Here is a 13,263-nt window from a genome sequence, read left to right as displayed (position 1 = left end):
GTTAAGGCTCTGTGTAACGCCGCATTGACATAATTGGTTGATGGTAGGTGAGGGTGGTACATCCTGTAGAAAACAAACTTACTTCCTTGCCAAAAGCTCTGCACTGCTCCACGAAGCTCAAGAAATATGAATGCCCTGACTTCCGCCGAGGCCGTATCACCGTAAATGCTGCATGGACAACGCAGACGTCGGCTTAACCATGCGCCTAGATGCACAATGTAATTCTCTCTATCCAGAATGCTCTCTTTCGACAATGTGCATGTGGGAACTCCATCAAGACTGTTGGAAAAGCATTCCAGGTGAAGCTGGTTGAGAGAATGCCAAGAGTGTGCAAAGCTGTCACGAGGCAATGGGTGGTTACTTTGAAGAATCTCAAATGTAAAATATATTTTGATTCATTTTAACACTTTTTGGATTACTACATGATTCCATGTGTTATTTCATAGTTTATGTCTTCACTATTATTCTACAATGTAGAAAACAGTAAAAATAATTAAAAACCCTTGAATGAGTATGTGTTCTAAATCTTTTGACCGATAGTGTATTAAAAAAATCTTCCCAGCCCTCTCCCTTTCGATAACCACTCAGCGTGAAATGGGAACGATATCACGTGGAAATGACAAAATAGGTCTACCTGATTACTTCTTATCAGTGCTGGGCTTGGACTGAAATAGGTTCCGGTACTCATTTTGGGTGCTGGTACGGTCTATATTTAGGTGCAGGAGTGCCACAAAGTTTTGAGCTAATATTCTAAGAGGAACAGGAGCTAAAGCATTATAAAGCTCCGGTGCGCTCCTGCCCAAGTTAGGCATGGCTTCTTATCCCTAGCACAAATAGCCTACAACTGTGTCTGTCTCGGCTCACCGGCGCTGGAAACGTTGCTCGCCAGCACAAGCTTCTGGCCGTACCCAAGTTAATAGTTGATACAAGGTTTCAAATTTGTTGCAGACAGGCCCATGTGTAGCCAATGTGATGTATAGGATAAATATATCTTTTTTTAAATGGGCTATATGTAGGCTATTACATATTTGGCAATGGAAGTTACTTTTTAGGTTTGTACAATTTTTATTTAGATTGGGATAGAATTTTGATTAACCACATGACAATGGTTGAGATATGAAGACGTTATTATAAATTAAATGGTTTCATGAAAATGTGCCTATGAAAACCAGAACTGGCACACAAATCATTTCGGTAGATATGGTAAGATAAATTAGCATTCCACTTGAGAAAAGTTGCAGACTCTTACCGGCAACTTAAATGAAAGTAATGACGGAATCTGCGAAAGCCAGCAGGAGTGGGAGAATAGTTGGATCAGGTAAAAGAAAACAAATATTCTGGTTATCTAGATCTCTGGCGCCCTTGAGGCATTGGTCTTATTTCATCAAACCGTAAGTTCAATGCATATAGTTGATTTTATTAAAACACATAGGGTGTGTCTATATGAAAAATTAGGAAGTCACACGGAAATGTATGTTAAATTCCAGAATCAATTAAATGTCCTACTGAATTATGGCATTTTACGGTCCTGTACCATCAACCTGATAGGAGTGATATTTTAAGGGATGGGACTGGGTGTCAGATTATTTTTCATGCAGTTTGTAATCCTGTGAGACTGACAATGTTGTACTAGCAATAGCTTCAATATGCGCGTAGGGAGTCAGATACTTGGTAAAGTAGCTAACAAAAGGAGTTAAGGTTTGATGTAAATGTTATACAGACATTTGATGACTGACAGTCGCTGCTGGGATTTCTTTGTTACGTCTGTGGTGAGCTTGTGATCTATTGGTATTCAGAGGTATTTCCATTTCAACTCTCCATTTATGGTGGTAGGACCTTCGTAGGATTTTTTCCCTTATGTCAGTAAGTATGAATTGGCATTGTCTTGCTGCCATCTTGTCTACACTGTCACAATCAGAAACAACTGTCCCAGTTTATTTTTTTATTTTACCTTTATTTCAGTTAAGAACTATTTTTTTTTTACAGGAGAGATACCATTACTGTGGTGACTGTGTGAAAACATTTTTTAAGAATAACCTGACCAGGCATAGACCAATTCAGACAGGGGTGAAACAATTTAGCTGTTGTGACTGTGGGTAAAGCTTCAGACATAAACACACTAAACAATCATATACTGATTCTAGTGCTGAGCGATTAGTGCTTTTTGGAGGTGGGTTCGATTACGATCAATAAATTTTTTAAAACATGAAATGCATTATGAAATAATGACATTAGAATCATTTACATTTTTTTTTTAAGCCCAAAATAGTGAATGTTCAATTGCCAAAACATTGAAAATATTCCATCGTCTCCATCAGGTCCACATTGGGTAGACATAAATAGAAAATTACTTTGTAATAATAAAATATTGCAGTTGTGTATATTACTTGGTTTTTATTTGATTAGATATTTTTTTCCCTCTCAATCTACACACAATACCCCATAATGACAAATATTTTGCAAATGTAATAAATATATAAAAAAATGAAATATCACATTTACAAAAGTATTCAGACTCATTACTCAGCACTTTGTTGAAGCACCTTTGTGCTTGGCACACCTGTAGCTGGGGAGTTTCTCCCATTCTTCTCTGCAGTTCCTCTCAAGCTCTGTTAGGTTGAATGGGAAGCGTTGCTGCACAGCTATTTTCAAGTCTCTCCAGAAATGTAAGATTGGGTTCAAGTCCGGGCTCTGGCTGTGCCACTCAAGGACATTCAGACACTTGTCCCAAAGCGACTTCTGCGTTGTCGTGGCTGTGTGCTTAGGGTCGTCCCCCCATTGGAAGGTGAACCTTCGGCCCAGTCTGAGGTCCTAATCACTCTGGAGCAGCTTGTCATCAAGGACCTCTCTGTACTTTGTTCCGTTCATCATTCCCTCGATCCTGACTAGTCTCCCAGTCCCTGCCGCTGAAAAACATGCCCACAGCATGCTGCTGCCACCACGCTTCACTGTAGGGATGGTGCCAGATTTTCTCCAGACGTGACACTTAGCATTCAGGCCAAAGAGTGCAATCTGGATTTCAGACCAGAGTATCTTGTTTCTCATGGTTTGAGAGTCTTTAGGTGCTTTTTGTCAAACTTCAAGCGGGCTGTCATGTGTCTTTTTCTAAGGAGAGGGTTACGTCTGGCCACTCTACAATAACATGCCTGATTGGTGGTGTGCAGCAGAGATGTTTCTCCATCTCCACAGAGGAACTCCGGAGCTCTGTCAGAATGACCATGGGGTTCTTGGTCACCTGCCTGACCAAGGCCCTTCTCCCCCGATCGCTCTGTTTGGCTGGGCGTCCAGCTCTAGGAATTGTCTTGGTGGTTTGAAACATCTTCAATTTAAGAATGATGGAGGCCACTGCGTTCTTGGGGACCTTCAATGTAGCAGAAATGTTTGTACTTTTCCCCAGATCTGTGCCTCGACACAATCCTGTCTCAGAGCTCAACAGATAATTCCTTTGACCTCATGGCTTGGTTTTTGCTGACATGCACTGTCAACTGTGGGACCTTATATAGACAGGTGTGTGCCTTTCCAAATTACGTCCAAATCTATTGAATTTACCACAGGTGGACTCCAGTTAAGTTGTAGAAACACCAAGGATGATCAATGGAAACAGGATGCACCTGAGCTCAATTTCAAGTCACATAGCAAACCCGCTGAATATTATGCAAATAAGGTAACTTGTTTTTTTTGCAAAAATGTCTAAAAACCTGTTTTCGTCTTGTCATTATAGGGTATTTATTGTGTGTGGTTTGATGAGGGAAAAAATATTTTAATCAATTTTAGAATACAGCTGCAACTTAAAATGTGGGAAAAGTCTAGGGGTCTGAATACTTTGTGAAGGCACTGTACATACTTATTTTGCCATAACCTTACCAATGTTTCAGGAAAAATTATAAATTACTCCTTATCAAAAAACATTTACTGAATCATGATTTACTTGTATTGATGGCAGGCGTGTTGGAATTCAAGTTGATATTTCTAAGTTGCGCTTGAATTTATTAGCAACAAATATTGTATGATGGCACGAGTAAAGACAAACAGGAGATATTTGATAAACATAATTTGTTCTTGTAAAAGTGTGTGGCACTGGCAATGACTGAATTAATTGGTTCAGCACTGTCATGTAAGCTCATGCTGAAATAAAATGGAGAATTGTTTGATCTGAAGGCAAGACATGGACAGACAGATGAACTGTGACATTGCAGCCAATCTTGTGCTGTTGTCCAAAAAAGTTATTTTATTACACAAGCTAGGTTTCCATCTACTTGTCGACACATTTTCAATCAAATGATGAAGATTTAGTTTTGTCAACATTTAAGAAAGTCCACCGACAATTTGCTATTTCCATCAGGCTCATCATGAGTTTTTTTTATCCGACAGGTACTTGACTTGTTTAAAAATGGTTGGATGGAAACATGGTTAGTCTATTCTTGATACCGAAAATACAGTAAATCTAACTCACCAGATGCAGTTCCATCGGATCCAAATGGGATGGACACTTTTGCCGGCTGCCGAGCACTAGCCTTGCTCTGATTGTTTTTCTTGACCTGCTTCTCAGTGGGCGGCTCATTTTCATTGGCGGCTGCGGGTTTGGGTGGTCCCACACTAGTGGTGGTGTCTCTCTGAATGGCAGGCTTCTGCTGGGGGATTTTAGGGACAGTGGGAATGGATTTAGCATGGGCCTGGCTCTGTCCAGGGGCTTTGGCCAGCTGTTCTGAGAGCAGTGTGGTGGCCACGTTTTGACCACTGCTGTCCAGTTGAAGTCCGTAGCCTCGCTCTGTGATGAAGAGGACACGTGCATGGAGCTGCTGGCCCACACACAGGGCCTGGAAGCGGACTATAGACTCAGCACTCCACTGGGGGCTCAGAGGCTCAACACCTACAGGGATTGGGGGAAGACTATTTTATAGTCAAGACTTGCTATGTTTTTCCACATTGACATTTGCAACAGTTTCTCACCATATTCGTATGAGCAGGTTTGAAAACAATTACATGAATGAGGATATCATGAACAAAATCCCCAAAATCCTGCAAATACACAAACATGTACATACAATCTTCTCTTTGTGCAAGACCGGGTTAAAAATGTTCTGTATTTACTTCACTGTATTAACTTTTTTTACTGCTCTAGTTGTTATTATTGCTTGGATAACTTTAATAATTGACATGGTCCGCACTGCGCAGAACAGTAATAATGATCACTTTAGTATCACTGTAAATCATTGTAATGGTTGTTAGTGTCAATTAAGTCAGTAAGTTATGGGCTGCCAACTGGAGATTTGACATTAATTCAAATGTAATTCATTCACACACACCGTAATGGTTAATGTATAACACCGGTTAGTGTTATAACTTACCGGATAACGTAATAAAACATGAGATAATGTAATAACCTTTCACTTTACATTATAAGTTACGCTACCACAGGTTTTTGTTACGTTATCATGGGAGTAACAACTTGATGAATAACATTATCTTTAACTGAACATGTAGCTAATAACATAGCAAAAGCTATGTTTATGAATTACTCCGTTTGTGCCAAATCACATCTGCTCTATGTGGGGGTTGTAACCAATAGGGTCCATCTGCGTTGTCATCTCTCAGAGCAGTCAAACCTGTGTCTCTTGTTACCTTGCTATGGGGCGGCACACGTAGCCTTGAGGTTCGAGGGGCAGGCCTTTGAATCCTGGGTCTCATGAGAAAAATCTGGTGGATGTGAATCGGCAACCCTATCTAATTCTAGATTTAATCTCCTGCCGTTGTGCTCTCGAGCAAGGTACAAGCACAAAATGGTTTCAAGAAGTCATCTTTATCTCAGGGGAGTGTAAAACAAGGTTCCTCAACATGCAGGTGAGGTTCAAACCTTTGACCACCCCCTCCTAGCGGACACCCATCCGGGCACAGACTGGATTCAAAACTAGCTCTCAAGCAAGGTTAGTCATCATGATACAGAGCCTGTTGTGGGTCTGGCGTGTCAGGGTTTGGGTACTGTGACATCACAAAGACAAGCTCCAGTTGTACAACGGCCAAGTAAAGAAGTGTTATAGTGGTATTTTGAAAATCTCTTTCCACTAGACCGGTTTCAGTGTGCGCTTGTGAGTTTCTATTTATGAGCATTCAGTTACTTTTGGGTGTGTGTGTATGATTGTGCACATTTCAATGTGTGCTTGCGAGTGTGTTTATATAGAAGTATTCCGGGAAGATGTGCATGAGTTTGTAACTAGCAGTATATGCATCAAATTGAAAGTAGTAATGCATAAAAACATTCATCAAAAAAGTTGTTAATCACCTGATAACATTACAACCACCGGATAATGTAATAACTTATTACATAAAAAACCTGTAAAGTTTGACAATGTAGAAAAGTTACTACTTTAACCGTCACACACACCTGCTAGCCAGCAGCGGATAGCCAGGAAGTGGTGTTTGAGGAGCTCGGGTGTGATCGCTCTGAGGTGGGCTGGTTCGACATCACTGGTGTTGCCATAGTCCACAAAATACACCCGGGCTTTACTGCCAGCCCACACACCCTGCACCATACCACGGTACCATGCCCCATCACCTGTGGAGGGAGAGCACACACACCAGTATTAATTAACCATAATATACAGTTTCCGACTACATTCACTGCACCAGTGGGAGTAAGAGAGCGGGCCTTTGAGTCCTTGGTGATATTTTTACTACCCCATATAGTATGATAGATATTCAGTTCGAGTGGCGTTCGATAAATCTCGTAGTTTGTTCTTACCAGAGAACAGAGCGCAGCAGGGCTCACCCACACTAGGGGTGAAAGGGGTGATGTCTGCCTCACAGTGCCGCTTCAGCTCAGCCCCCAGCTCCGCTAGAACCTGCAGGTCTTACAACAAACAGATATCGCTGATGAAGCAAAGTCAATTACAGTGAAAACAGGGAATGTAACACATTAAAAAGGTGAATATAATGTGTACCATATTTAACCGTGTCTAACATTCAACTATAGGGAAATCAGTCAATTTAAATAAATTCAGTAGGCCCTAATACATGGATTCACGACCGGAAATACAGATTTGCATCTGTTGGTCACATAACTTAAAAAATAAAAAAAAGGTAGGGGCGTAGATCAGAAAACCAGTCAGTATCTGGTGTGACCACCATTTGCCTGATGCAGTGCTATTGATTGTGGCCTGTGGTCCCACTCCTCTTCAATGGCTGTGCAAAGTTTCTGGATATTGCCAAGCGGTCGTACACATCTATCAAGAGCATCCCAACATGCTCAATGGGTAACGTGTGGTGACTATTGCAGGCCATGGAAGAACTGGGAAAGTGTGTACAGATCCTTGCGGCATGGGATTGTGCATTATCATGCTGAAACATGAGGTGATGGCTGCGGACAAATGGCACGACAATGTGCCTCGTCACGGCATCTCTGTGCAGTTAAATTGCCATCGATAAAATGCAATTGTATCCGTTGTCCGTAGCTTATGCCATCCCATACCGTAACACCACCGAAACCATGGGCACTACTCGCATTGTTGAAATCAGCAAACCACTCGCCCACACAAAGCCATACACAGCGTCTGCCATCTGCCCGGTATAGTTGAAACCGTGATACATCCGTGAAGAGCACACTTCTCCACCGTACCAGTAGTCATCGAAGGAGAGCATTTCCCACTGAAGTCAGTTACGACGCCGAACTGAAGTCAAGACCCTGGTGAGGATGACGAGCAAGCAGATGAGCTTCCCTGAGACCATTTGCACAGAAATTCTTCAAATTCTTTGCGCAAATCCAGAGTTTAATCTGCTGTCCTGGTGGCTGGTCTCAGACTATAGCGCAGATGAAGCCAGTCCAGGTCCTACACATCCGGCGTGGTTACACATGGTCTGCGGTTGTGAGGCCGGTTGGTGGTACTGCCAAATTCTCTAAAACGACATTGGAGGCAGCTCATGGTAGAGAAATGAACATTCGATCTGGCAACAGCTCTGGTGGACATTCCTGCAGACAGCATGCCAAATGCACACGCCCTCAAAACTTGAGACATCTTTGGCATTGTGTTGTGACCAAACTGCACATTTTAGGGTGGCCTTTTGTTGTCCACAGCACAAGGTGCACCTGTGCAATGAATGACCATGCTGTTTAATCAGCTTATCGATATGCCACACCTGTCAGGTAGATGGATTATCTTGGCAAAGGAGAAATGCTCACTAACAGGGATGTAAACACATTTGTGCACAACATTTGAGAGAAGTAAGCTTTTTGTACATATAGAACATGTCAGGAATCTTTTACTTCAGGTCATGAAAAGCTTGTGACCAACACTTCACATGTTGCTTTTATACTTATGTTCAGTGTACACTGCAATTGTATGTAGTGGTATAGAAGCAAAGTTTTAACTCAACATATCATCACTTAAGAAACAATATGTCATTGGAAATGCATTCTGAGGTGAGGCTCCCACAGCGTCTTTTATTTTGTACCCCTTTTACTCCATTACTTGGTATCCAATTGGTAGTTACAGTCTTGTCTCATTGCTGCAACTCCCATACGGACTCGGAAGAGGCGACTGTTGAGCGCTGCGCGTCCTCCGAAACACAACCCAACCAAGCCGCACTGCTTCTTGACATAATGCCCACTTAGCACAGAAGCCAGCCACACCAATGTGTGGGTGGAAACACTGCATCTGGCAACAGTGTCAGCGTGCACTGCGCCTGGCCTGCCACAAGAGTTGCTATTGGGACAAGGACATCAATGCCGGCCAAACCCTGGGCCAATCGTGCGCCGCCCCATGGGTCTTCCGGTCGCGGCTGGCTGCGACAGAGCCTGAACTCGATCCAAGAATCTCCAGTGACACAGCTATCAAATCAAATTGTATTTGTCACATACACATGGTTAGCAGATAATGCGATTGCAGCGAAATTCTTGTGCTTCTAGTTCCGACAGTGCAGTATTATCTAACAAGTAATCTAACAAATTCACACGACTACCTTATACACAAATGTAAAGGGATGTATAAGAATATGTACATATAAATATATGGATGGGCCATGGCCGTGCAGCATAGACAAGATGCAGTAGATGGTATAGAGTACAGAATATAAACACGAGATGAGTAATGTAGGATGTAAAGATTAATCATTGAAAAGTCATTGAAAATAAGAATTTGTTCTTAACTGACTTGCCTGGTAAAATAAAATAAAATTAATAAGCCACTGTTAGTGATGGCTGTTTAACAGTCTGACGGCCTTGGGATTGAAAAATATCTTCAGCCTCTTCGGTCCCAGCTTTGACATACCTGTACTGACCTAACCTTCTGGATGATTTGGGGGTGAACAGGCAGTGGCTCAGGTAGTAGTGAAAGTAGGAGAAAGCGTAATTTAGGAAGCCTTGTTCTCAGATTAGCTTTGTTAAAATCCCCAGCTACAATAAATGCAGCCTCAGCATGTATGGTTTCTGGCTTACATAGCTAGCACTGCCTTAGACCAGTGCGCCACTCGGGAGACCTACGCTCCCTAATTCTAATCTAGTAAAATCTCACTCCTACTGTGAGATGTTTAGAATGCCTGTACCTTCTTGGTTATATTTGTAGCAGTAGAACTCTCCAGGATTCTCCATCACACTGACCACCAGTGCCACCATCTGGCCCTCAGTAGGAAGCTCAGCACATGTCCACTGTAGCTTCTCTCCTACAGCAGGCTTGGCCACTGCGAGACAAAGAAATGGAATAGCAAGGGTGAGATACTCCCATACAACTAAAAGGCCCCTAATTTTGAGAAAAACAGTATACAAATGCAAGATATCACCGTCATCATTGTGGACACGCTTCAAAACTAGCAAAGTTCACCTAGCTTTGATCAATGGCCTTTTCAACAGCATAACCTTCATGCCAAACTATTGACACACTATGCAATCTATAGCCTGTCCAGCCAACCGGTTTGTTGTAGCAAAGCGTATCACATTCTTGTTTCATACATAATGTGCAGGGACATGCAGCAGGTATCAGTATTTGCTTTCTCAAATGGGAGCCATACATTCATCAGAATTTCACTCAGCTTGACCTGGCTGATAGCAACAGTATCTAACTGGAAGGGTCCCTTCTTAGACCAGGCAACTTTAAAGAATCTCTACGAGTACCTCTTCAGCGCGGCGGTAAAGCCCACGGCTCCCACAACAACGCGTGTTCAGTTCCCACACATGTGGAAACAAACATGTAAATGCACTTTTTTTAGCCCAATAATGATGTCAGCAAAAGACTGCAGTTAAGAACGTTGGGCCAGTAACTGAAAGGTCGCTAGCTCCAATCCCCGAGCCAACTAGGTGAAAAAAAAATCTGCCAATGTGTTCTTGAGCAAGGCATTTAACCCTAATTACTCGTGTAAATCGCTCTGGATAAAAGCGTCTGCTAAATTAATAATCAAATGTAAATGTAGGAATGGTAGGCTATAGACTTAGGGGCACAACGAGAAATTTATACACGTTTCAACGTACAATCAGGGTTCTCCTTAGGTGATGCTGATGTAGGCCTAAAATCAAGTTGGAGCGAAGTTTTCGTCCGAAGTTCGGCAGGACCTGCACGAGCGTTTGGATTTGTGTACTAAACGCCTTAACAAAAGTAGCTACTTGGACATAAATAAATGGACATTATCGAACTAAATCAAACATTTAATGTGGAACAGGGAGTGCATTCTGATGAAGATCAGAGGTAAGGGATCATTTATAATGTTGACTCCAACATGGTGGATAATTTTTTCTTTATTTTCTGAGCACCGTCTCAGATTATTGCCTGGTTTGTTTTTTCCGTAAAGTTGTTTTTAAATCTGACACAGCGGTTGCATTAAGGAGAGGTATATCTATATTTCCATGTCTAACAATTGTATCTATCGACATTTATAATGAGTATTTCTGTAAAATGATGTGGCTCTCTGCAATATCACCGGATGTTTTTGGAACTAGTGAACGTAACGCGCCAATGTATTCTGAGATTTTTTTTAATATAAAAATGAACTTTATCAAACAGTGAGGCAAAAAAATATTTAGTCAGCCACCAATTGTGCAAGTTCTCCCACTTAAAAAGATAAGGCCTGTAATTTTCATCATAGGTACACTTCAACTATGACAGACAAAATGAGGGGGAAAAATCCAGAAAATCACATTGTAGGATTTTTAATGAATTTATTTGCAAATTATTTGCAAATGATGGTGGAAAATAAGTATTTGGTCACCTATAAACAAGCAAGATTTCTGGCTCTCACAGACCTGTAACAACTTCTTTAAGAGGCTCCTCTGTCTCCACTCGTTACCTGTATTAATGGCACCCGTTTGAACTTGTTATCAGTATAAAAGACACCTGTCCACAACCTCAAACAGTCACACTCCAAACTCCACTATGGCCAAGACCAAAGAGCTGTCAAAGGACACCAGAAACACAATTGTAGACCTGCACCAGGCTGGGAAGACTGAATCTGCAATAGGTAAGCAGCTTGGTTTGAAGAAATCAACTGTGGGAGCAATTATTAGGAAATGGAAGACATACAAGATCACTGATAATCTCCCTCGATCTGGGGCTCCATGCAAGATCTCACCCCGTGGGGTCAAAATGATCACAAGAACGGTGAGCAAAAATCCCAGAACCACACGGGGGGACCTAGTGAATGACCTGCAGAGAGCTGGGACCAAAGTAACAAAGCCTACCATCAGTAACACACTACGCCGCCAGGGACTCAAATCCTGCAGTGCCAGACGTGTCCTCCTGCTTAAGCCAGTACATGTCCAGGCCCGTCTGAAGTTTGCTAGAGAGCATTTGGAATATCCAGAAGAAGATTGGGAGAATGTCATATGGTCATATGAAACCAAAATATAACTTTTTGGTAAAAACTCAACTCGTCGTGGTTGGAGGACAAAGAATGCTGAGTTGCATCCAAAGAACACCATACCTACTGTGAAGCATGGGGGTGGAAACATCATGGGACTGTGGGACTGTTTTTCTGCAAAGGGACCAGGACGACTGATCCATGTAAAGGAAAGAATGAATGGGGCCATGTATCGTGAGATTTTGAGTGAAAACCTCCTTCCATCAGCAAGGGCATTGAAGATGAAACATGGCTGGGTCTTTCAGCATGCCAATGATCCCAAACACACCGCCCAGGCAACGAAGGAGTGGCTTCATAAGAAGCATTTCAAGGTCCTGGAGTGGCCTAGCCAGTCTCCAGATCTCAACCCCATAGAAAATCTTTGGAGGGAGTTGAAAGTCCGTGTTGCCCAGCAACAGCCCCAAAACAATCACTGCTCTAGAGGAGATCTGCATGGAAGAATGGGCCAAAATACCAGCAACAGTGTGTGAAAACCTTGTGAAGACTAACAGAAAACGTTTGACCTTTGTCATTGCCAACAAAGGGTATATAACAAAGTATCGAGATTAAGTATTTGGTCAATAACAAAAGTTTTTTTCCACCATCATTTGCAAATAAATTAAAAACCCTACAATGTGATTTTCTGGATTTTTCTTTCTCATTTTGTCTGTCATAGTTGAAGTGTACCTATGATGAAAATTACAGGCCTCATCTTTTTAAGTGGTAGAACTTGCACAATTGGTGGCTGACTAAATACTTTTTTGCCCCACTGTACATGTATTGTGTATCATGAAGTCCTATGAGTGTCACCTGATGAAGATCATCAAAGGTTAGTGATTCATTTTATCTCTATTTGTGCTTTTTGTGACTTCTCTTTGGCTGGAAAAATGCTGAATTTTTCTGTGGCTTGGCTCTGACCTAACATAATCGTTGGTGGTGCTTTCGCTGTAAAGCCTATATGAAATCGGACACTGTGGTGGGATTAACAACAAGATTATCTTTAAAATGGTATAAAATACATGTATGTTTGATGAAATTGTAATTACGAGATTTCTGTTGTTTTGAATTTGGCGCCCTGCACTTTCACTGGCTGTTGTCATATCGATCCCGTTAACAGGATTGCAACCCTAAGAAGTTATTACACTCCACAAGCTGAGACCGAGAAGCATGAAATTCTGTACATACACATGGCCAAACGTCTGTCGAAGTGGTAGGCCACATACAGTGCCTTGCAAAATAATTAATCCCCCTTTGCGTTTTTCCTATTTTGTTGAGTTACAAACTGTAATTGAAATGGATTTTTATTGGATTTCATGTCATGGACATACACAAAATAGTCCAAATTGGTGAAGTGAAATGGAAAAAACACTTCTTTGGGGTAGAAAGAATAACTTGTTTAACCTTTTGTGACATTTTTGGAAAAATAACGTTCCCGTAGTAAACGGGATA

General features: G+C 41.8%; 1 protein-coding gene across 5 annotated transcripts in view; it reads right to left on the bottom strand.

The window, feature by feature from the left end:
- The window catches only part of tdrd1 (tudor domain containing 1), a 91,120-nt gene that overhangs the window by 13,810 nt on the left and 64,047 nt on the right, over nt 1–13,263 (bottom strand). For all 5 annotated transcript variants that reach the window (XM_042305962.1, XM_042305963.1, XM_024400130.2 and 2 more), the window contains 4 exons: nt 9,535–9,669; nt 6,740–6,847; nt 6,383–6,553; nt 4,454–4,870 (listed from right to left, as the gene is read on the bottom strand). In XM_042305962.1, coding sequence (XP_042161896.1) covers nt 4,454–4,870; nt 6,383–6,553; nt 6,740–6,847; nt 9,535–9,669 — 831 coding nt within the window. The remainder of the gene's footprint in view (nt 1–4,453; nt 4,871–6,382; nt 6,554–6,739; nt 6,848–9,534; nt 9,670–13,263) is intronic.

Source organism: Oncorhynchus tshawytscha, linkage group LG25, assembly GCF_018296145.1.
Source record: "Oncorhynchus tshawytscha isolate Ot180627B linkage group LG25, Otsh_v2.0, whole genome shotgun sequence".
Taxonomy (NCBI): domain Eukaryota; kingdom Metazoa; phylum Chordata; class Actinopteri; order Salmoniformes; family Salmonidae; genus Oncorhynchus; species Oncorhynchus tshawytscha.
This window is presented reverse-complemented; position numbering and strand designations above follow the sequence as displayed.